Source organism: Diaphorina citri, unplaced genomic scaffold, assembly GCF_000475195.1.
Source record: "Diaphorina citri unplaced genomic scaffold, Diaci psyllid genome assembly version 1.1 scaffold982, whole genome shotgun sequence".
In the NCBI taxonomy this organism is placed as follows: domain Eukaryota; kingdom Metazoa; phylum Arthropoda; class Insecta; order Hemiptera; family Psyllidae; genus Diaphorina; species Diaphorina citri.
This window is the reverse complement of record NW_007378413.1, coordinates 2818-28528: the sequence shown is the minus strand read 5'-3', so window position 1 is coordinate 28528 and position 25711 is coordinate 2818. Positions and strand designations below refer to the sequence as shown.

Genomic DNA, 25711 nt, shown 5'->3' with positions numbered 1-25711 from the left:
CAAGCTAAGGCGTGCCCCGTCCTAACAATAGACTTCATATTCCAAGCAAGAGTCTATGACAGACCGAGAAAGGAATAGGTACAGATGGTAAGGGAGAGGTAAAGCCTACGTTCAGGAGTAGCTACCTTCGACAACTTTTTTTTCCAAACAAAGCCTTCGACCAGAAGAAGAGAGAAACTTAAGCCTACTATTACTAGAAATTTCAATGTTAAGGGAGATAGTTTCAGAACTTTCTTTTTTTTTTTTTCTCTCTCTCTCTCGTCCCTGCTGTCTCCTTTTTTTTTTTTTTTAAGGGGTTTGACAGAGGGAACTGTAACTGCTATGGTCTTATCGTCCCGAAATCGAAGAGAGAAGGAAGACAGGATAGGAGAAAGCCAGCCGTTCCGAGAACGAATATTATCCCATCAGGATAAAATTCGCCCCGGGCGGGAATCGAACCCGCGACCTAGCGCTTACAAGGCAGACGCACTACCAACTAAGCTAACTAGGCTGGCATAAGTAGGTATAGCTAATGGTTAGCGTACATTTATTTATTGCACATAGTCTGACCGGGGCACTGGAGGATTTTGAACATGGAGTAAACCAGCTTAGGCTGGTTGGGCTGATTGGTTGATTGAGAGGTTGACGAAAAACGCCGACCCCGTCTGGACACGGGAAAGGGGGAGGAAGATGAAGAAGAAAAGGAGAAACCCAGGCAAGATAGGGGACAAATAAAGTGAAATAGTGAAAAAGCATAGAAACAGAAATAATAACAGCATAGAAATAAAACAGGAGAAACGGCAAAGAAAAGACTGAAAAAGGTATAAAAGGGAGAATTGAAGAAGGGGTAGAAATAAAGGGAGAAAGAATATAGAAGGGAAAATAACGAGGGATGGAAGTGGAGGGATTTTTTTCCTCTGCAAAATATAAAAGCAGGGTACAAGTTGACGAGGTCAGGGTTGAAAAATCTTGCGTGTTGCGGCATAGCGTGCCTTCAAAATTTCCCTCCTCCAAATTTCTTCCCTTTCCACCTTCTGTTTTCTCCCATTTACCCTTCATTTCTCCCTCGCCTATGTCTTTTTCCCCTTCTACATTTTGTCTCTTCCTAATTTCTACAATTTCCACCCTCTTTTATTCTTCTTTTACCCTTCATTTCTCCCTCGTCTATGTCTTTTTTGCCCTTCTACATTGTCCCTTTTCCTCATTTCTAGTCTTTTTTCCACCTCTCTTCTTCCTTTTACCCCTCTCTCTTTTTCTATTTTCCCTTTCAACCTCTTCTCTTCTAAATTCTCCCGTTTTCTGCTTCTCTTTTACCCCCCTTTATCTTCTTTTCCCTTTTGACCCCTTCTCTTCTCAATGTTTACCCTACTAGGGAACCTACAGTAGGGATTATGGAAAAGGGAATGAGAAAATGCTGGATTTGGTCCAAAATTACAAATTTTCAAAATCGGAAAACGAATGGAACAGGAGACAGTCAGCCGTTCCCAGAACGAACCTTATCTGTTTAGAATAAAAATCCGCCCCAGACGGGAATCGAACCGCGATCTAGCCCTTTCAAGGCAGACGCGCTACCCTCCAAGCGAACTACCTAATTAGGCTGACCGTTCCATCATTAATCCATTATTTCTTCTTCTACTTCCCATAAAAAAAAGGAATTTTAATTGTGTTAAGCATAAATGCCTGTCACAAATGTCGTTCCCTGCTTAATGTAAATGGCGCGGACTTTGTGTAACAAGGAGTCCAGTAGGAGTCATTCTGTGTTCATGATCCGGCTGGTACAGGTAAGATTATTATATTATATGTACGTGCATGGTGCTAATGAAAGTTTTACTCAAATGCTGTTCCTTCGGTTAGGTAATTATCTGGCATTAATCTTCCTCTCAAAAGATGATAGTCAAAAAATGTTAAATACTTCTGGACAGTAGTTATGACCTTGGTCTGTTAGCCGGTCTGAGCGTAAGTGATCGGCATAGTGCTTATTATTAGTGAGAAGTCTAGTCAGCTTGGAGGGTAGCGCGTCTACCTTGTAAGCGCCAGGCCGCGGGTTCGATTCCCGCCCGGGGCGGATTTTATCCTGATGAGACAATGTACGTTCTCGGAACGGCTGGCTTTCTCCTATCCTGTCTTCCTTCTCTCTTCGATTTCGGGACGATAAGACCCTAGCAGTTACAGTTCCCTCTGTCAAAAAAAAAAAAAAAAAAAAAAAAAAAAAAAAAAAACTTTTGCTCTCAGTAAAAAAAAAAAAAAAAAAAAAAAAAAAAAAAAAAAAAATCAACTTTGTCTTCAGATATTATGGATATTTCGCTGTGTTACAGGCACCGCTGGACCTACAAGGAGACCAAGTATTATCAGATAAGAGATGTCTGACTGTGAGTCAACTATCATTAGTGGATCTCGCGGGTAGTGAGAGAGGAAGCAGAACCCATGTGGCTAGTGGACAGAGATTACGAGAAGCAGGTAAGAGTTAGGGTAGAAACACACTACTATCACGTCACGTGAGCCCGCGTGACGTGATAGTAGTACGGCTGTCCTGAACGAAATTACCTACAACATTATGGGAAAACTTCCTATGTACTTAAATAGGAAAAGTCAGCTCCCATGGCGTAGTGGTCACTGCGCTCGCCTTGCACGCGGGAGACCCGGGTTCGATTCCCGGCGCAATCAAGAAATTTGTATCATCCAGATGATTGATTCCGTGACTGGCTGTTGCGGGGCCCACTCAGCCTCGTGAGGAAAATGAGTAGCTATGACATGTAAATGCGCATAGCGACCGGTGCCAGCATGGTAGGTAAACATTGGATTTTAGGATTATTGAGATATTGGGAAAATCCTACAATGGTGCAGTGACCACCAAAGTTGTAACATAATAACACAAAGAAACTGCATTTACATTTACTTAAATAGGAAAAGGCTAGGAAAAAGAAGAAAATTATCGGAAAACTTTGAACTACATCTATGGCCTAGTTAGCTTTGTTGGCAGTGCGTCTGCTTTGCAAGCGCTAAGTCGCGGGTTCCATTCCGCCCCGGGGCGAACTTTATCCTAAGCAGATAAGGTTCTTTCTCATAGGTACCTTACAAGATCATTAGTAATGTCATTTCATTACTAATGATGGAATTCCGGATTTTCTGATTTTTCATCATCATTACTTGGAAATAATGACATTACTAATGATTGTGTAAGGTATCTATCAGGACGGCTGACTTTCTCCTATCCTGTCCTCCTTCTCTCTTTGGAATAAGTCCTGCGTGATTACAGTTCCCCCTATCAAATCCCATTAAAAAAAAAAAAAAAAAAAAAAATGAAAAATCAATGAAAAATTCCTGGTTTCAGGAAACATCAACAATTCCCTCATGACTCTGCGAACCTGTCTGGAGGTGTTGCGCGAAAATCAACAGCAGGGAACCAACAGAAGTCCGCCATTCCGGGAGTCAAAGCTGACCCATCTGTTCAAGACTTACTTCACGGGGGAGGGCGATGTACGCATGATCGTGTGTGTTAATCCGAGCTCTGATGATTATGATGAAAACTTGGTAGGTACACCTATTACCTGGAAGGGACTGGCAAGAAACGTATACCTAAGTAGGAAAAGGCTAGAAAGAACAAGCTGGGCCCGTCCCTCCGGGAATTTTTTAGCCCCTAGTTTATTCGATCGTGATTAGAGAAAGTCAGTGTACCTATGTACCTACCTAATTTGTTTAATATTCAGTTTATTATCATTCTTGATTTGATTTTTTGATTTTACATTCATGTAATGATTTAAAATCAAGACTAGAGCCCGTTCTCCCTTTATTCCCAATATAAGGTTTAAGTCACCCATCCATTTATTGGCCTTGCTCGGCGTAGCTTAACATAGGTAACGCTAAAACCGGTCTTAAATGATCGACTGAAGTGTTATCTAAAACTTTCTCGCTTTGAGTTCATAGGTCGTCCCTACCTAATTTGTTTATTATTCAGTTTATTATTATTGATTTGATTTTTCTATTTTACTTTCATGTAATGATTTAAAATCAAGACTAGAGCCCGTTCTCCCTTTATTTCCAATATAATGTTTAAGTCACCCATCCATTTATTGGCCTTGCTCGGCGTAGCTTAACATAGGTGACGCTAAAACCGGTCTTAAATGATCGACTGAAGTGTTATCTAAAACTTTCTCGCCTTGAGTTTATAGATTGGCGCGACAAATTTCGAGATCAGAGCTCATTTGTGTGAGAAAATGTGAAAAAAATCCCCCCAAAACAGGTTTGGATAAGTCCTTTTATGGGGACAGACAGACACCGAAGCGAATACAATAGCCCGTCCACTATACCTTTTCTTTTGTTAAATTACTATCGTAATAATAAAGGAAGGACGGGCTAAAAAGGGTTAGCTTGGAGGGTAGCGCGTCTGCTTTGCATACGCTAGGTCCGGATTTAATTCCTGCCCGTTGCGGATTTTATCCTAAACAGGTTCGTTCTCCGTACAGCTGGCTTTAACCTATCCTGTTAGCTAGGGAACCTTAAACAGAGAGAGACTAGCGTTTGGCTGTGCGACTGTACACAGGGAGAAGAACAGCTAACCCTAACCAGCCTAGCTAGCTGATAGTTTCAAAGCTGATAGATACTTTGCTTGAAAAGAACAAGCACAAGTCCTCACGATGGTCGACTGCGGTTCAGGACGAGCCAGTTAAACATGGCTAGAGACCATCACCCTGGTGTATGGCTGATAGAAGAGATGTTTTCTCTATTTTGTCATCACCTTTCGGCCATAGCTGAAGCTGCTACAACAACAACAGCAACAAAAACAGCGGTGAAGCAATCCGTTATAAAATTCGCGGTAAAACATGTTCCCCCCTTTTATATCTATGTTTCAATGCGTTCTTACCAGGCTGTGATGAAATTCGCGGAAATGTCGCAAGAAGTTCAAATCAGCAAGCCTCTTCCATCCCGACTAGACTTCGGTTTAACACCAGGTCGTAGGAAGTTCAATGAGGATGCCAAGAAATCCAAGGACATGATCAACTTGGGAGAGAAGAGGAAGGACTTGACGGTCGGTCACTGCTTTGGATTTGTTGATTCTGGTGTCGTTTACAAGTAAGTTTTTTTTTAGCTGTATAGTGGCAGGGTTCTCCTGAAGAAGCTCTTCTACCTAACCAAATAACCGAAGCTAAATAACCAAAGAAATGCTTAGTCCGTATTTTTCTTTCGAAATCTGAAACCACTTCCCCTCTTCTGAAGCCCAAATTCCAAACCTGGACTTGTTAGGTTTGAGAAAACGCGATCTTGGATTTTAAATTTTATGGCTTGACTTGGACTCGAACCACCAACCTCCAGATCCGAAGTCCACTGCGCTAACCACTACACCACTGAGGTTGGTCACTTGGTCTTCTTCTACTTCCCATATACATATTATTTCCTTCTAGGTATCTATATAGTCTATATTTAACTAAACCCCCTTGAGTTCCTTTTATTCAAATTATGTCCCTTTTTCTCTCCCCACTGTCACCAGAATTTCCCTTTTCCAATCCTTCTGTCCCTTTTCTCTTAACCTCTCTTTCGCCACGCCTCTTTTTTCCCCTCTCCTCTCTCATTCTCCCCCCCCCCAACATAGTTTATTCAACGTCGCATTCATATATTCTCCCTCTCCCTGTTTCTCAATCTCGTTCTCTCTCTATCCCTATTTCTCAATCTCTCTCTCTCCCTCTCTATTTCTCAATCTCAACCTAGAAAGTCATTCATTCAGAAAACGAACCTTGTGTTTAGGTTTAGGATAAAGTCTGCTACTTATGTAGGTATCAATAACCCTAGTTGCAAAAATGACATCTTCAAATTAATAGGTAAATCCGCCCCGGGCGGGAATCGAACCCACGACCTCGCTGCCTGGGGAGAAAGGAAAAGTGAAATACGGCCCGAGTGCCTGCGTTTGACCTTGAAATCAGGGCGTATAAGAAAAGCAGGGAGGAAATTGTGGGTGGGGGACGCTGCAGTAACGCATATTGAAGGAAAAAAGTAAAAAGGGAAAAAAGACAACAAGGTTCAGGGAGAAAGGTTTTAGTGAGGGAGGAGAACGGGGGAAATTCTAAACTAGGGAGGGAGAGAGGGAGAAAAGGCTGAGTGAACAGGGAAGGGAACAGGGAAAAAAGCTGGAAGAGTGGAATATTAGAGGGAGAAAAGGCTAGGTGAAGGGAAGAGTAGAGGGAGAAAAGACAAGGTGAAGTTAATGGAAGAGGGAGAAAAAGTTGGATGAAAGAAAGAGAAGAGGAACAAAAAGCTAGGAGAGGGAAAAAGGAGTTAAAGGGAAGAGTAGAGGGAAAAAAGACTGGGAGAAGTGAAGAAAGGAGGGATAAAAGACTAAGGTGAGGGGAGAAAAAAGTCAATATTCCCCTTTTCTCCCCTCTCGCATACAGAAGGTCAATGGCCCAGACCCTGAACTGACATGCGCATCTTTTTTTCCTTTTCTCCCTCTCTCTGTCTCTCCCTCCTTCTCCTTTCATTGTCTCTCTCTCTTCTCTTTATTTTCCCTCTCACTCCTTCTCCTCCCCTCTCTTTTCCTATCGTATTTATTTTTCCCTTCTCCTCCTCTCTGTCTCTCCCACTATCTCTCTCTTGCTCTCTTTCTCTCTCTCTTGGTCTATCTGTCTTTCCCTCTCACTCCTTCTCCTCCCCTCTCTTTTCCCATCGTTTTTCCCCCTTCTCCTCTTTCACTCCCTCTGAGTGTCTCTCTCTCGCTCCCTCTCTGTCTTCTCTTTCTTGTCCCTCTCACTCATTCTCCTCCCCCCTCTCTCTTCCTATCGTGTTTTCCCTTTCTCTTTCAAAGGCTGCATACTAAAGGAAATCTAGGAATGGGTTGTAGGTGTGTATACTAGCAACAGAGCAATGTACTATTTTGTCTGACACCATTTTATAATCAAGGGCCAAAAGGTTAAAGCTGTTTACACATAGTCGGCGCTGGACGCTGTCGATCGACGTCGACTGAAACCGTACACTGCCTCGACGACATAGATTCACCTCGTCGATCGACGGCGTCAACTATGTGTGGACACAGCTTTAGACTTACGGCTGTAGCGTTAGATCCTCTTTCACTTTTCCATTTTCCCCAATTTCATTTGGGGTCGGCATTAGATACGTCTAACGTCTACAATAATTATGTCCATCGACAATGACCAGAAATACCAGAATCCATGGAAAAAAGGTCCGATCTCAACACAGGACTCTGGCGGAGTAAAAATTGGAAAGTAAAAAACCAAAGGAAATTATTAAACTGAAAAAATTAGAAGTTTTTTTTTTAATATTAAATACATAGGTAATTAAGTAGGTAGGTACGTGACTTAAATTTTCATTCAAAGGTACTTTCTTATTTGGTAATCTAGTGCTGTATGTAAGAACTTAGAATAAATTATTAATTGATACAATTTTACTTACTTGGTATTAAAAATGTTCAGATGCAGGTACCAGGGACCTACAACAAATGACAAACATTATTATTAAGTAGGTAGGTAGGAGGGTATTTTTTTGAGAAAAAAAAGGTTTTTAAAAAAATTGTAATTTGGAACCGTTTTCCAGCAAAAAACTGTAATTTGATGTGCTTGCCTGGTAATCAGAAGGTCGTGGGTTCGAATATCAACATTATCAACCCTTATTGATCAGAGAAGTCGTATCTGTATTGGTGCTCGCCTGGTAACCAAGAGGTCGTGGGTTCGATCAGCCAGAGAAGGGATCGTAATCTTCTAGTTTGGTCCATTTGATACTCTCGTCCCAAAGTTTCTTGGCCAGGTCCTTGTCGTGAGTGAGGGGCGCTGATTTGGCAACCTTGCAATCACTGGAAAAAAGAAGAGAAAAAAAAGGTTAGTCAAAGGTCGATTTTCCCTTTCCCTCAAGCTAGAAGGGAAAATTCCGGGATCTGGCAACCTTGCAATCACTGGAAAAAGGGGAAAAAAAGGTTAATCACGCAGGTCTTAAAAGAGTAGTTCTTCTTCATAACTCACTCACTCTTCACACATCTTTTGGTCCCCCGATGGGCAGGTCTTAAAAGAGTATTCTTCTTCATAACTCACTCACTCTTCACACATCTTTTGGTCCCCCGATGGGCAGGTCTTAAAAGAGTAGTTCTTCTTCATAACTCACTCACTCTTCACACATCTTTTGGTCCCCCGATGGGCAGGTCTTAAAAGAGTAATTCTTCTTCATAACTCACTCACTCTTCACACTGCTTTTCCTAAAAAAAAAAAAAAAAAAAAAAAAATCAATTTAATACCAAAATTACCTACGTGTATACCAGAAGACCGCACAGGCAGCATTAAAGTTGTACTTGCCATTTTCAACTACCTATATGTGTGGAAAAAGCGTTCTCAACTCTAGTGATAATTTTAAAACCAAATATAGGAGCAAGTTGTGTGTTGGTAATGACCTCCGCTGTGCGCTATCAACTCAACGGTCCAACCAAGAATAGGGAATCTGATAAGAAATCATCAAGCTCATCCTTCACATTAACATGGCAAGACAAATGGAGTAGAGCAGTCAATGGTGAATGGACGAGAAGATTGATTCCAAACATTGGTCCATGGAGAGAACGTCAGCGTCCACATGGCACAAATCCTGTCAGGCCATGATTGCTTTCAAGCTTATCTCAAACGATTCAGTAAAATCAACTCGGACAGATGCATGTTTTGCGAGGAGGCTGATACGGCGGAGCACACATCAAGGTATTTTAATTATGTTAAGATTGATTAATTCTTGTCAGAAATTAGTCTACACTTCACACATCTTTTGGTCCCCCGATGTGCAGGTCTTAAAAGAGTAGTTCTTCTTCATAACTCACTCACTCTTCACACATCTTTTGGTACCCCGATGGGCAGGTCTTAAAAGAGTAGTTCTTCTTCATAACTCACTCACTCTTCACACATCTTTAGGTACGTAGTACATTACTTACTCTCATGTAAATGCAGTTTCTTTGTGTTATTATGTCACAACTTTGGTGCTCACTGCAGCATTGTGGGATTTTTCCAATAACTCAATAATCCTACAATTCAATGTTTACCCGAGGCTGAGTGGGCCCCGCAACAGCCAGTCACGGAATCAATCATTTGGATGATACAAATTTCTTGACACCGCCGGGAATAGAACCCGGGTCTCCCGCGTGCAAGGCGAGCGCAGTGATCACTACGCCATGGGAGCTGACACTCTTCTTCATAACTCACTCACTCTTCACACATCTTGTAGTACATTACTTACTCTCATGTGCTATGGAGGACAGGTTGATGATTTTGGCCGGGGCTGACTTGATGATTTTGGGCAGAAGTAGCAGGGTGAATAGGAAGTGGCCCAAATGATTTGTACCAAACTGGAGTTCAAACCCGTCCTCGGTCTTGCTTTTGGGACACATCATCACACCTGAGGGAATAAAATATGCAGAGTGTTCTTGTTAATGAAGTCTTTCGAAGGGCTGGGTTTAGATGTTTAAGTCAAAGGTCGATTTTCCCTTTCCCTCAAGCTAGAAGGGAAAATTCCGGGATTTGGCAACCTTGCAATCACTGGAAAAAGGGAAAAAAGATTAGTCAAAGGTCGATTTTCCCTTTCCCTCAAGCTAGAAGGGAAAATTCCGGGATTTGGCAACTTTGCAATCACTGGAAAAAGGGAAAAAAAGATTAGTCAAAGATACATACATACATACATACATACATACATACATACATACATACATACATACATACAAATAAGGGTGGCTAACTAACTAGAGATACTAAGCTTAGATTACACAAGGTAAATATTTTACCACAATGCAGACTAACATAAGCAGCAACGCGATTGGTGAGTGAAGGTCAGCCACAAACTGACCGTTCCTCCCCAATCCCATAGATACATAGGAATAACCTTCCAAATATAAACGCGGTCAAACTTTCTTGACTTGGCGGGGCGGAGCGCTACCGCGCTCCTTAATACCTACTTAACCAACAATGTGATTGAGGAGCGAAGGCCAGCCGCAAAACTGACCGTCCCTCCCCAATCACATAATACATAGGAATAACCTTCCACATATAAAGACCTACTTAACAACAATGTGATTGAGGAGTGAAGGTCAGCCGCAAAAACTGACCGTCCCTCCCCAATCGCATAAATACATTATGGGACTGGTTGCTCCTCTCCCGAGAGAGTAAGCAATTAACACTGCGACCTCTGTAGATCTACTCCCGACCCAAAGCTGTAACTTTCGTTACAAATGAATAGCTAAATCCCCTTTAGGGGTCTAAAGGGGATTTAGCTAAAAAGACCCTTATATCCCGACCCAAAGCTGTAACTTTCGTTACAAATGAATAGCTAAATCCCCTTTAGGGGTCTAAAGGGGATTTAGCTAAAAAGACCCTTAGATGGGACTCACTCTCCGCCCGGCCCAGAGCCGGGATGATGGTGGTGATATTGCGGGTCCTCCTGATCTTGGTCCGAGTATGGGGGTTCCGCGTTATAGAACGCCTTGCGTAACACTTCTAGAACGGTGACGCCGTTCGTGAACGCGCGATACGTGGGAAAGAAGGTGTCGAGATAGTCGATCGAGGCGAAGCGAAGGTCGGTGAGGTTCTCGAGGAGCTTCTCCTTGGTGATGTAGACTATGTGGGGGATCTGGAAGGAAAACAGAGAAATAATATAACGACAGGAAAGGGGACCTTAAGCTGAGATACTTGAGTAGTAACACCGCTCTGAAAGCTGAAAGTAAACACTCACTTCCTACAGAACTAGCGATCAATCAAGAGAAGATGGTCCCATTTCTGAAGGAGTCCAAGCTACTTGAACTACTATACGCTATTCCCTGGCCTTGATGGAACCTAGAAGTACCCTCACTGGTATATTTCAACCTCCTCAGTTTCTCTAAAATTCACCTGCAGCACGTCTAAAGAGTCCACACACTCAGGTTTATTCCAGAGAAAAGCTGTGAGTTCATATAGGTACTATCCCATTAAGAGGATACCAAGAGTTGTCCTCTAGGCCAGAGAGCTAGCTCAGGTCCCCCGAACTGAAGGAGTCTAATGAGGGGTTAGATAAGTCCGCTATTCCCGGGCCTTGCTGGAACCTAGAAGTACCCTCACTGGTATATTTCAACCTCCTCAGTTTCTCTAAAATTCACCTGCAGCACCAGAGAAAAGCTGTGAGTTCATATACTATTCCATTAAGAGGATACCAAGAAGTGTCATCTAGGCCAGAGAGCTAGCTCAGGGCCCCCGAACCGTAGGGGTCTGATGAGGGATATTCAGGTACGTAATTATGTCGTTGTACCCTACTTCCTGAGACGGACTTGACCGTAGTCCCATTTAGGTACCCTCAAAATTAGCCACTTTTATTGTATGTGGCTTGTCAGGGCTGGTTTTGTCTCAGTTTTACGAGAGATATAAATATACATATATGCAACTTAGTGCTTACAAAACTCTTACAAGGCAGGCGTGCTACCTTTCAAGCTAACTAGGCTGGTGGAGGCACTTTTGATTCGCCCTTTGTTAAGTACTGTGGTATTAAAACACATGGCCTTTACTTCGCGTATCAGCACACCTGTTTTGAAAAAAATTGAGGGTCCAGCGGCACCCCTTGACTTTTGTCAATCGGCCTGAAACTTGAGGGCCTTTACAAGGGGCCCCGGGGGTCTTAAATGAAGTTAAAAAGGTCTTTGATTGGGCACTCGTAGATACATACCTACTCAAAAAAGTGAAAAATCCAAGGAAAACAAAAAAAAGGAAAGAAAAATTCAAACTCGGAAATGAGACTTTGTGCAAATGGTGCAATTTAAATATCAGGTAACCTAAATCCTAATCTGGATTCAGGTGTGAAGCAACCAAGCAACACATTAATGACCAAGCTGATGCTAAGCAAACATACACCTATTTAATAACGACAATACCTACCTGTGTTTAACAGCACCTTGGGACTTTAAAACGTTTAGTAAGAGAAAATGGGGGAAAAATCAGCAAGGTCCACTTTGTTTCCCGAGAAAAACATTCTCTCGTTAAAGTATAGATTTTTTTTAGAAAAACGTCGACCATTTTTATTTTTTTGATTTTATCGATAGAAAGAGTTCTCGGGCGAAAGTCATAATGGAGGCAAATTGTTATTGTTGACAACGTAAAATGAGCTTGACAGATTTTTAATGGGGCTTTGTAAAGAATGTCATATTGTAAACACATACATAATTTTAAATAAGTAAATATGAACACAGACACAGTTGTGAAGGTAGGTTGAAGGGGGAAAGTATGAAGGTGCCAATAGCAAGATCTATTGTTTTAAAATTAATTTTTCTGAAACGGCCACAAAATAGAGGAAAATAAAAATTGTGAGTGAAATAAAGATCAAGTAGGTAGGTACATAAAATAAAGCACACTTTAATAAATTTCTGAAAATTTACACAAACTTTAGTTTTAGTAAAGAGTGATTTTATTGCATCTCCAGATGCTTATGAATCGATGCAACATAGTATGTACCTACTTTGTACATAGTATAGTACAGGTACATGACACGATGTTTGTTTGTTAATTCGCTCACTAAACGACATATTCCTTACTGTTTCTGATTTTCTTCTCGTTCTTTTCTTTATGAGTAAATTTGGATCATTTTTATTCCTTCCGTATTTTGAAAAAACTCAGAATTCATAATGATTATTAACAATTTTAAGAAATGGACGGAAGAGGAAAAGAGACAGTTTTTCACATTCAGTTCCAGATACTCATTATATTCCTATCAATGAAAGTAGATAATCGGTATTCAAAAGCAGAAACCACCTTTCCGAGGGTATTCTTTTTTTTAAGCTCCTGCTGGGATATAATTTTGTATATATATATATAGACTGATTATGATATAAATTGAAATCCTATAATATTTTTCCACCACCACCACCACTCACCACCGCTAGTTAGGGTTAGCTGTTCTCCTCTTTGTTTATAGTCCCTCAGCTTGAAACTTCACTAGTCCACTCTTTGTTTAACGTCCCCTAGCCAGACCCTAAAGTCCCCTAACCAGAGAATTTGATATGATTTTACATAACAGACTAGTGTTTGTTTCTTTTTGGTAGGTAGGTACTTTTAAATGTTAAACTGAAACACTCTTTTTTTAGGGCTTTATTTTAAGTGACAGGGTTCTCACTTCCATGAGCTCTTCCACCCAACCACTGATTTTCTTTTGCTTTGTTCACAGGCCATGTTCATTGGATTACCTGAGGATTTGCAAGTACAAGGACAACACTTGACCCTCCACATCTAATGCTTCATTTATAGATTTGTAGAAGCTTCACCCATCTTTTCGGGTTGTTTGCCGCCTAAGCCTCTGAGTGGGCTTTTTGTGTATGATGCTTCATACATAAAAACTATTACAGTCGAACCTGTCTAAGTGGGACTCGTCTAAGTGGAAAACCTGGATAGCTGGGGGAAAAAAATCGTGGCCCCTTAATTTTTTACTAAAAAACCTGTTTAAATGGGAAAATCGAGCCTCGACAAATCAGGGGGCTTTTCCTATAAAAAAAAAAAAAAAAAAAAAAATCAATTTAATACCAAAATTACCTACGTGTATACCAGAAGACCGCACAGGCAGCATTAAAGTTGTACTTGCCATTTTCAACTACCTATATGTGTGGAAAAAGCGTTCTCAACTCTAGTGATAATTTTAAAACCAAATATAGGAGCAAGTTGTGTGTTGGTAATGACCTCCGCTGTGCGCTATCAACTCAACGGTCCAACCAAGAATAGGGAATCTGATAAGAAATCATCAAGCTCATCCTTCACATTAGTAATATAGCATTTGTATCCTTGGTTACAACGTTGACATTCTTGGTCAAGGTTGATGCACAACACCTACCTACCTAATTTATAATTAAAAATAAAAATAAGTTTCTCAAAGTTTCAATTTTCCGTTTTGTTATTTCAAGGTATTTTAATTATGTTAAGATTGATTAATTCTTGTCAGAAATTAGTCTACACTGCTTATTATCACTGCTGTTTCCAGTGGCGTAGCGTGGTCTAAAGTCAAGTGTAAGGCGTGTAGGACAGGTGGGGGGCCCAAGGATCCAAACTCTAAGGGGGGGGGATGCTCCAAATTTTCAAAGGTTGGCCTACAGTACAGGAGAAAAATTAAGCTCGAAGGTAGGGGAAGGGACGTACCTATTTAAGGGTATTTGAGTAAATATTGAGTGTATGGCCGCCATACACGCCCTACATGGACGCTACGCCACTGGCTGTTTCACCTCATGAGGGATTCGAACCATAAACCTCCAGTTCTGAAATTCCTCCCGCGCTAACTGCTTGAGCCACTGAGGTTGGTTCGTTTCGTTATTTCATAAAACATATGAATAGGTAACCTCAATGAAACTCCTCTCCGGAGCAAAGGTTCGATCTCCGGCTTCAATCGTCCTACAAAATTTGTATGAAATTTGATATTTTTGCTGTATGTACCTACATGGTCGATGAAATTTGAGGATAGTTTTAAATGAAGTTAAAAAGGTCTTTGATTGGGCACTCGTAGATACATACCTACTCAAAAAAGTGAAAAATCCAAGGAAAACAAGGATGTGGCTTTTCACCACGCATCTACGGTCTTGGTTAATGAGAGGCTATAAGAGGCGCATCATTTAACCCTATGGCTTGTGAGAATAATAATAATAATAATAATAATAATAATATAAAAAAAATTGAGTAATAAACCTTACCTTCTAATCGAGCAGCCAACTCCTTGGTAAAGAGAACATTGGCGAGTTTGCTTTGCTGATATACTTTAAGAGCACTGTATGACTTGTCCGAGTTGATGTCGTCAAAATTGATTACTCCCTCTGTAAACAATTGAAACAAGTCATAAGTTCATAAGAATGGCAGAGAAAGTCTCTTTTTCCATTAGCATTTTTTCCCTCTGTAAACAATTGAAACAAGTCATAAGTTCATAAGAATGGCAGAGAAAGTCTCTTTTTCTATTAGCATTTTTTGTCTGGCTGGGGGACGTTAAACAGGGAGTAGACCAGTTTAGTCTAGTTCGGAGACTTTAAGCAGGGAGTAGACCAGCCTGAATTTCCCTTGCTAAAGATATAGCAAAGGCTGAGTGCGAAGGGCATCCACTCATACAATTCGTAGCCAAAACCAAAGTTCAGGCCAAATGTGTAGTTACTTCAGATTTCTTTTTGGTCCCAGGGAGTAGACCAGCTTAGTCTGGCTGGGGGACGTTAAACAAGGAGTAGACCAGCTTAGTCTGGCTGGGGGACGTTACTTAAACAGGGAGTAGACCAGCCTGAATTTCCCTTGCTAAAGATATAGCAAAGCCTGAGTGCGAAGGGCATCCACTCATACAATTCGTAGCCAAAACCAAAGTTCAGCCCAAATGTGTAGTTACTTCAGATTTAGGGGCGAGTTTTTCCTATAAAAAAATCAAATTTACACCAAAATTACCTACCAGGTACTTAGTCTCCAACTCTAGTATCTTGAGATACGTCCAGCGTAATCATATGAATATCAAACGCTTAGGCCTAGAAAAATATTCTGATTATGCCGCGCTAACTGCTTGAGCCACTGAGCTTGGTTCGTTTTGTTATTTCATAAAACCTATAAATAGGTACCCTACTTACTTGAATATAAAAAAAATCCCAGAGTTTCAAATTCTCGTTTTGTTATTCCATAAAACCCATAGGTAAAAATAATATACCGAGGGGTTGGGTAAGGTGGTGGTGGGGGGGAGGGGCGTGAAAAAATGAGAATATGCCCAAAGGGGGCGCCATGCAAAAAAGTTTGAGAACCACTGCTCTACAGGGTATCCCGCGAACGACTGTACAACGCTTGAGGGTTGATGAGAAAAACCTATTTGGACAAGTCCGATTTTCAACAGGGGCGGAGTTATTCAGGATTTTCTGTTTTTCAAAATTTTTCATACCTTGTCCTCTTAAAACGGCTTTATCTTTTGAACTAATAAAGATACCTAATAACAAGCCCGTCCCTCCGGGAATTTTTTAGCCCGTAGTTTATTCGATCGTGTTCAAAGAAAATCAGTACCTATAGACCTACCTACCTAATTTGTTTAATATTCAGTTTATTATTATTGATTTGATTTTTGATTTTACTTTCATCTTTCATGTAATAATTTAAAATTCAAAACTAGAGCCCGTTCTCCCTTTATTCCTAAAACTACCAATATAATGTTTAAGTCACCCATCCATTTATTGGCCTTCCTCGGCTTAGCTTAACATAGGTAACGCTAAAACCGGTTTTAAATGATTGACTGAAGTGTTATCTAAAACTTTCTCGCTTTGAATTCATAGGTCGTCGCTAAAAATTTCAAGATCAGAGCTCAGTTGTGTGAGAAAATGTGAAAAAAATCCCCCGAAAACAAGTTTTTTTGGTTTTTCTACTTTTTGATTTTCTGGACAAAATTTGCACCACCATTTTCGTGATCCTGGTAAAAAGACCTTTGATTTGACATATAGGTCGACCAGGTTTGGATAAGTCCTTCTAGTCCAGACAGACTGACTGACGACACCGAAGCGAATACAATAGCCCGTCCACTATACCTTTTTACTTTCATAGCAAATAGCCTCCTAGTGACCCAAAAAACACACTCCCGACCCAAAGCTGTAACTTTCGTTACAAATGAATAGCTAAATCCCCTTTAGGGGTCTAAAGGGGATTTAGCTAAAAAGACCCTTAGATGGGACTCACTCTCCGCCCGGCCCAGAGCCGGGATGATGGTGGTGATATTGCGGGTCCTCCTGATCTTGGTCCGAGTATGGGGGTTCCGCGTTATAGAACGCCTTGCGTAACACTTCTAGAACGGTGACGCCGTTCGTGAACGCGCGATACGTGGGAAAGAAGGTGTCGAGATAGTCGATCGAGGCGAAGCGAAGGTCGGTGAGGTTCTCGAGGAGCTTCTCCTTGGTGATGTAGACTATGTGGGGGATCTGGAAGGAAAACAGAGAAATAATATAACGACAGGAAAGGGGACCTTAAGCTGAGATACTTGAGTAGTAACACCGCTCTGAAAGCTGAAAGTAAACACTCACTTCCTACAGAACTAGCGATCAATCAAGAGAAGATGGTCCCATTTCTGAAGGAGTCCAAGCTACTTGAACTACTATAAAACAAGCTGGGCCCGTCCCTCCGGGAATTTTTTAGCCCGTAGTTTATTCTATCGTGATTAAAGAAAATCAGTACCTATGTACCTACCTAATTTGTTTAATATTCAGTTTATTACTATTCTTGATTTGATTTTTCGATTTTACTTTCATGTATGGATTTAAAATCAAGACTAGAGCCCGTTCTCCCTTTATTCCCAATATAAGGTTCAAGTCACCCATCCATTTATTGGCCTTGCTCGGCGTAGCTTAACATAGGTGACGCTAAAACCGGTCTTAAAATAACGACTGAAGTGTTATCTAAAACTTTCTCGCTTTGAGTTCATAGGTCATCGCGACAAATTTCAAGATCAGAGCTCATTTGTGTGAGAAAATGAGAAAAAAAATCCCCCAAAAACCAGTTTTTTATTATTTATTTTACTATTATTTGATATATGTACTAGGATCACTGTGTTCGATAGTCCATTCTATGGGCAACAAGACAGAGTGACAGACAGACGAACACTGAAAGCGAATACAATAGTGCGTCCCTTAATACCTTTATTACTCATTGTAATCAATAAAGGAAGATCGTGGAACCAACAGTGCACTGACACTTTGTCTACTGTCCCTTAAATCCAACATCCACTAACTCCTATTGATCCTGTGGACATAATCTAAAGAAGTTGCAGAACGTCACTTCATATACTACCCTGAAATTTTATACCAAATCGCATGATCCGATGAGATTAGCTAAATACCCTTTAGGGGCGAGCTATTCACTTGTAACGAAAGTTACAGCTTTGGGTCAGGAGTGTGTTTTTTGGGTCACTATTCGCTTTTCGTGTTCCTGGTAAATAGACCTTTGATTTGATATATAGGTCGACCAGGTTTGGATAAGTCCTTCTATGGGGACAGACAGACAGACCGACCGACTGACAGACACCGAAGTGAATACAATAGCCCGTCCACTATACCTTTTTTATTACTATCGTAATAATAAAGGAGGGACGGGCTAAAAACAGTAGAACTATGAGAGAAGTAAATTAATTATCATATCGTCCCTCGGAATACGGGGAGATGTGGGCCACATACAGATAAAATTAAATTTGACGATTTAATTAAAATGAAAATTGAAAAATTGTGGCTTGCACCCCTCTGTGTTTTGAAGGGCGATATGGGAGGCCTCAGTGCTTATGTACTGATTTTGTATTATTATAATATCATTTATATTTAAAAAGTTTTATATATGTTCTAAACCAGGCTTGCCCAACCCGCGGCCCGCGAGCTCATTTTTGCGGCCCGCGAAGGCCCGCCTAAAAAAAATGAACGAAAATGAGAAATAACAGTAAATATACTAAATAAAATAATTAATGCATGAAAATTTTCAAATTTATAAAAGAATGTGAAATTGCAAGGGGAAAACAAATTGATTACTGATTTAATAACCAATGTGAACAGTTTCAAAAACAAGATGAAACTCTTCTCTTCAAATATAGAAAGTAACAACTTAACTTTCTTCAAACATTGTCGAGAAGTAACAAATGATTTTCCTGACGAGTTGATTGACTTCTCTAACTTTAAAGCAAATATAATGGAAATTATTGGCGAATTTGATAGGAGATTTGCTGAATTTGACAGACTCAAAAACAGTGTCGTTTTGTACACAAACCCAATGGATGCTCCTATTGAACAACAAGATCCAAAATATCAAATCGAACTCTGTGAACTTCAAGCTGACCCTGTTTAGGCTGTTTTCCAATCCCGGAATGAAGTAGGACCGGAGTTTTTCAAACTACTTGATAGAGACCGATTTCCAAACCTCAGGTCTCTTGGACTGAAGATTACTTCCATGTTCGGGACTGAAGATTACTTATATGTGAAGATTACTTGGACTGAAGATTACTTATATGTGTGAGAGTGCTTTTCCCACCATGAATACTTGATAGAGACCGATTTCCAAACCTCAGGTCTCTTGGACTGAAGATTACTTCCATGTTCGGGAGTTCTTATATGTGTGAGAGTGCTTTTTCCACCATGAAGTTTGTGAAGAACAAACAAAGAGCCAAACTTACGGACGAGTCCCTATCACACCTTCTACGTTTGTGTACCGAAGATGTACAATCGATTATTCATTAATTTTTGCGATTCGCGGTTTCGCGAAAGCCGCAAAATATCGCAAACATCAAAATTAACTGAAATGTACTTGTGTGACATATCATTTGTCATTTCACAATGTTTTTCCTTCATAAATCATGTGTGGTAACTTCAGATTCAGGATTGAGACCATTTTTCGCGAATTTGCGATTGAAATGCCCCCCCCCCCCCCCGTGAGTTGAGTTTTTGCGGCCCGCCAACTCTCTGCCTTGGTCTCTTGCGGCCCTCGGGTACCCTAAGGTTGGACAACCCTGTTCTAAACCTCAAATACAAATAAAGGCTCCTTACATTACATTATTCTACGTAAAATTTCATGTACAATCGATTATTCATTAATTTTTGCGATTCGCGGTTTCGCGAAAGCCGCAAAATATCGCAAACATCAAAATTAACTGAAATGTACTTGTGTGACATATCATTTGTCATTTCACAATGTTTTTCCTTCATAAATCATGTGTGGTAACTTCAGATTCAGGATTGAGACCATTTTTCGCGAATTTGCGATTGAAATGTGATTGAAATGTGATTGAAATGTACTGTGTGACACATCATTATTTTCACAATGTTTTTCCCTCATAAATCACGAGGTAACATCAGATTTCGGATTGAGGTCATTTTTCGCAATTTCGGGAAATTTCTATCACTTGAGCATTTCGCGAACTTAGCAAATTTCGCGAATTCGCGAAAAATGGTCACAATCCAAAATCTGATGTTACTACATCATTCATGAAGGAAAAACATTATGAAATGATCTGTCACACAGTTCATTTCAATCACTTTGTCGATTCGCGAACATTGCGAATTTCGCGAATTCTTTGCAAAAATCAAAGAAATGCGGGTTTTTTAGTCCGTCCTTCCTTTATTATTTTAGATGTAATATTTTATTTTCGGACTGGTTCAAATATTATATTTTTCAAAAAATCCAACAGATTCGGAGCAATTTGATCAAAATGAGTTTTCATAGCGGATAGCTTCCTAGTGACCCAAAAAACACAACCTCAACCCAAAGTTGTGACTTTCGTTAGAAATGAATAGCTCACCCCTAAAGGGGGTTTAGCTAAAAATAAAAGTAGACCCTAAAATGACCTTGAAGGGGACACCCGGTAAAATTCCAGAGGTCTACATTAAATGTTCACCAAAAAGTTACAACAATCAGTGAAAACACAAATTTTCTATGTTCACTGGTTTTCAAGATATTTGGATGTATCGTTTATTTTTGGACACCCTGTACTGCACAATAGCAGAGTGGAAAAGCAACATGAAAATTGAAATAAAAAATTTATTAATTAAAATTTATCCCCCATGATGATGATGCTGATGATGATGATGATGATGATGATGATGATGCTGATGATGATGATGATGATGATGATGATGATGCTGATGATGATGATGATGATGATGATGATGATGCTGATGATGATGATGATGATGATGATGATGATGCTGATGATGATGATGATGATGATGATGATGATGCTGATGATGATGATGATGATGATGATGATGATGCTGATGATGATGATGATGATGATGATGATGATGCTGATGATGATGATGATGATGATGATGATGATGCTGATGATGATGATGATGATGATGATGATGATGCTGATGATGATGATGATGATGATGATGATGATGATGCTGATGATGATGATGATGATGATGATGATGATGCTGATGATGATGATGATGATGATGATGATGATGCTGATGATGATGATGATGATGATGATGATGATGCTGATGATGATGATGATGATGATGATGATGATGCTGATGATGATGATGATGATGATGATGATGATGCTGATGATGATGATGATGATGATGATGATGATGCTGATGATGATGATGATGATGATGATGATGATGCTGATGATGATGATGATGATGATGATGATGATGCTGATGATGATGATGATGATGATGATGATGATGCTGATGATGATGATGATGATGATGATGATGATGATGATGATGATGATGATGATGATGATGATGATGATGATGATGATGTTGATTGATGATTGATGATTGATGATGATGATGATTGATGATGATGATGATGATGATGATGATGATCAATAAATGGATGGGTGACCGAGGGAGAGAGAGATAGAAGAAATAAGAAAAAGTTCCTTAAGGCTATAATTTTGACTCTGATTTTTTGAAAAAGGAAGGCCGCCCATTTTTTGGAAAGTAAGAGGTGAGGAGGAGGAGGTGGAGGGGGGGTTGGAGTTTTTTTTTGACTCTTTAAATCATCTCAAAATTTCCCGAAAAATGAGAGAGAAAACATAACTCTTCCCGTGGCTTCAAATTTTACTTCCTCTCCTCCTCTTTCTTCTTCTTCTTTTACTTTCATCAACTCTTTATCCTCTTAGTTCTCTCTTTCCCTCTTCTTCTTTTCCTTTTTTTGTCCTCCTACCTCTTTCTCCTCGTTCGCCTACTCCTACGTAATTATGTACCTACCTTTCTATCCTCGATTTTCTTCTCCCTCTCCTCTTCCTCCTTTTTTAGTCCGTCCTTCCTTTATTATTACGATAGTAATAAAAAAAAGGTAGGTATAGTGGACGGGCTATTGTATTCGCTTCGGTGTCGTCAGTCTGTCACTCTGTCTGTCCCCATAGAAGGACTTATCCAAACCTGGTCGACCTATTATATCAAATTAAAGGTCTTTTACCAGGAACACGAAAATGGTGGTGCAAATTTTGTCCAGAAAACCATAAAGCCAAAAAACCAAAAAAAAAAACTGGTTCTTGGGGGATTTTTTTCACATTTCCTCACACAAATGAGCTCTGATCTTGAAATTTGTCCCGACGACCTATGAACTCAAAGCGAGGAAGTTTTAGATAACACTAAAACCAAAAAAACTGGTTTTTGCGGGATTTTTTCCACATTTTTTTCACACAAATGAGCTCTGATCTCGAAATTTGTCGCGATGACCTATGAACTCAAAGCGAGAAAGTTTTAGATAATACTTCAGTCGTTATTTTAAGACCGGTTTTAGCGTTTTCTAGGTTAAGCAACGCCGATGAAGGCCAATAAATGGATGGGTGACTTAAACATTTTATTGGGAATAAAGGGAGAACGGGCTCTAGTCTTGATTTTAAATCATTACGTGAAAGTAAAATCAAAAAATCAAATCAAGAATGATAATAAACTGAATATTAAACAAATTAGGTAGGTACATAGGTACTGATTTTCTCTAATCACGATCGAATAAACTACGGGCTAAAAAATTCCCGGAGGGACGGGCCCAGCTTGTTTGACCTGTTTTTGCGCCAGTTTCAGAGAAGCTCCAAATTACAAATTAAAAATAATGTTCAACTCACGGTCTGCGATTCATAACAGTAGCCGCCGCCACCGACCCGCTGCGGGTTCCTGTGGTGAAGGTACTTGATGTCGACGTCGTCACGAAATAAGTTCGGATCGTGACGGATCGCACTTACCGTCGTGATAGACGCTGTCTCCGTGAGAGTACTCCGCAGGAGTTTGTTGTAATGCACCCAGTCCATGAACTGGAATGAGAATGAGAAGAATAAAATAGAAAATTAACAATAAAAGATAATGTAGATTGTAGCTGATACTAATATAATTATAGATTATAGATAAGGATTATAGATATATGTTATGAACAGCTGCTTTCAATGGACCAAAGAAGTTCAAACATAATGAAATACAACTGGTGTACTCTACTGAAAAACAAACTAGTTGAACTGGAACTTGCTGATGTATGGGAAGCCCAATGTAGCGCCACGCTGGAAGGAAGAAAACAAATATTTAAACACATATTAGGTACTCAAAACTAATAGAAGAAGATTGGACTTCACTCACACACTCATCCTACAATATACTGTTCAAGGAAATCAAAGTAAAACCTCCCTGTATTACCCATTTGTTTTACCATTCAGGTATGATGCATCCCAGACTATACGAACGTTTATTACCTGTTACCTACTTTGTGTAGGTACTTATCAATATTAAAACATTCTTACTTGTACCTAATTTACTTCTACGATTACATTTGGATACCCAATTCTCTACTAACATATAAAATGGATACAACTATATTACAATGGAATCTGGATAGCTATTTCCAAAAACGCCTGGAACTAAAATTGCTTGTACGTAACTATAACCCTGAGGTTATCCACATATTACTCAAAACTAATAGAAGAAGATTGGACCTCACTCACACACTCATCCTACAATATACTGTTCAAGGAAATCAAAGTAAAAACGGAAAATGTATCACCAGACCAAAGCTTTGTCTCACCATACCTACTGGAACAGGCGCCAATTGAAAGAAGCCGAGTAGCAGCACAACTTCGCCTCTGTGGGAGAAACGTGAAAATCTACATCCTTCCGATCTATTATTTTATTAGATACGTTTACCAAGAAGTACTTTTTAACTTCATTTTGTTTTAAAGATTAAAGTAATAAAATAAAATATTATTTTATTAGATACGTTTACCAAGAAGTACTTTTTAACTTCATTTTGTTTTAAAGATTAAAGTAATAAAAAAAAAAATGTCTCCTTGTAAAATATTATTAATTTATTTAATATTATACCCTTTTGGCTCGCAGCGGGCCGCACAATTTGACCAGGCGGGCCGCATGCGGCCCGCGGGCCGCCAGTTTGACATGCCTGGATTAGAGGATAGTAGGACAACCTCTTTGGATAATTCCTTCCATATATAATTAGGGCTAAAAAAATTCTGCAGATATTATTAATTTATTTAATATTATACCCTTTTGGCTCGCAGCGGGCCGCACAATTTGACCAGGCGGGCCGCCAGTTTGACATGCCTGATCTACATCAACAGGATGACCTACGCCTGGAATCAGGAGGAAATCTGCACTACTTGTAATCAGCGGAAACCTGAGGATATTCAGCATTTCGTGGTGGATTGTCCACAATACTCGTCACTGAGGTCAAGGTACCTACGAGATATTATATTGGACTCAAGCAACAGCGTCAAAATGGTGTTGGATATCAAATCCAAGGATCATTTAAATAATTTATATTATTATGAAAGAGCGAAAGAGGGTTGGCAGTTGGCAGTACTGCTCTCATTAAGTGACGACCGTTGTTTTTTTGCTCTTCAAAATTAAATCTTTTTTATTGGTTTTAAGTACCGTACTGCTCTGCAGTACTGCTCTCATTAAGTGACGACCGTTGTTTTTTTGCTCTTCAAAATTAAATCTTTTTTATTGGTTTTAAGTACTTTTCAATAATATTTTGTGTTTTAATTCAATTTTAATGTGTAAACTTCATTTTGAGTTTGGTTATTTGTCTGTACCTGGTATGTACGCACGTAAGTGACGATTTAAAGTAATTGGTTCCAAGGTACGCGATGTTTTCAAGATGTTTCATCTATTTTTCAGACCCTTTTAATGTGTAAACTTCATTTTGAGTTTGGTTATTTGTCTGTACCTGGTATGTACGCACGTAAGTGACGATTTAAAGTAATTGGTTCAAAGGTACGCGATGTTTTCAAGATTTATTTCTTCTTCTTTCGTTTCATCTATATTTCAGTCCCCATTTCTGATCTGCCTTCTCATACCCTGCTCTTACTACTCAATTTTTTTTTCTTCTTCTTCTTCTTCTTCTTCTTCTTCTTACTTTCATAGTCACCTAGGTAGGTACTATTGTTTTATTATTATCATTCCCTTTTCTTTTTTTTCTTTTTTTTCCTTTTTTTTAAATTAATCAGGGTGTTTACTTTGTAAAATGTACCCCCCATAATGTAGATATCAAATATATGAGACCTTGGTTAGACTGCGGGGGAAAAGGGACTTTTCAGTCCTATCCCAGCAGGATAAACAAGGTATATTCTATTCTATTCTATTTCTTCTTCTTTCTCGTTTCATCTATATTTCAGTCCCCATTTCTGATCTGCCTTCTCATACCCTGCTCTTACTACTCAATTTTTTTTTCTTCTTCTTCTTCCTCTTCTTCTTCTTCTTACTTTCATAGTCACCTAGGTACTATTGTTTTATTATTATCATTCCCTTTTCTTTTTTTTTCTTTTTTTTTAAATTAATCAGGGTGTTTACTTTGTAAAATGTACCCCCCATAATGTAGATATCAAATATATGAGACCTTGGTTAGACTGCGGGGGAAAAGGGACTTTTCAGTCCTATCCCAGCAGGATAAACAAGGTATATTCTATTCTATTCTATTTCTTCTTCTTTCCCCCCCCCAGGTGTACTAGTACCTATGTAACTAGCAACTTCAATTACCTACGTCATGAAATAAGAGATGGGGAGAGACAAAAATACAATAGTATTTGATCTTTGACACCCTAAATTATTTACTCATTTGTAGTTCACTGTCCAACCTTTTATTTAAGTTGCAAAAAAAAATTGCACAGTGAAAACTCAAAGTGCAAAAGATTTTTGTTTTTTGCACAGTGAAAACCCAAAGATACCTACCCAGTGAACACCAGTGTTTAATCTATTTTTCAGTCCATTTATTTCTTCTTCTTTCCCCCCAGGTGTACTAGTATGTAACTAGCAAGCTTCTTTCAACTTCAAATT

At 39.6% G+C, this 25711-nt stretch overlaps 2 protein-coding genes across 2 annotated transcripts; one reads left to right on the top strand and one right to left on the bottom strand.

Annotated features, from left to right (window-relative positions):
* The first annotated feature begins 1691 nt into the window (after positions 1–1691).
* On the top strand, positions 1692–5053 carry LOC103513532 (kinesin-like protein KIF23). Its single transcript, XM_008478369.1, has 4 exons — positions 1692–1760; positions 2295–2436; positions 3311–3510; positions 4844–5053. Exons 1-4 carry the CDS (start codon positions 1692–1694, stop codon positions 5051–5053), a joined length of 621 nt encoding a protein of 206 aa, XP_008476591.1.
* A 10240-nt stretch (positions 5054–15293) lies between these two features.
* LOC113469191 (ras-specific guanine nucleotide-releasing factor 2-like) lies at positions 15294–24067 on the bottom strand. Its single transcript, XM_026826705.1, has 4 exons — positions 23978–24067; positions 22618–22686; positions 16614–16852; positions 15294–15321 (listed from the first exon to the last, which is right to left on the bottom strand). Exons 1-4 carry the CDS (start codon positions 24065–24067, stop codon positions 15294–15296), a joined length of 426 nt encoding a protein of 141 aa, XP_026682506.1.
* Between the last annotated feature and the right edge of the window lie 1644 nt (positions 24068–25711).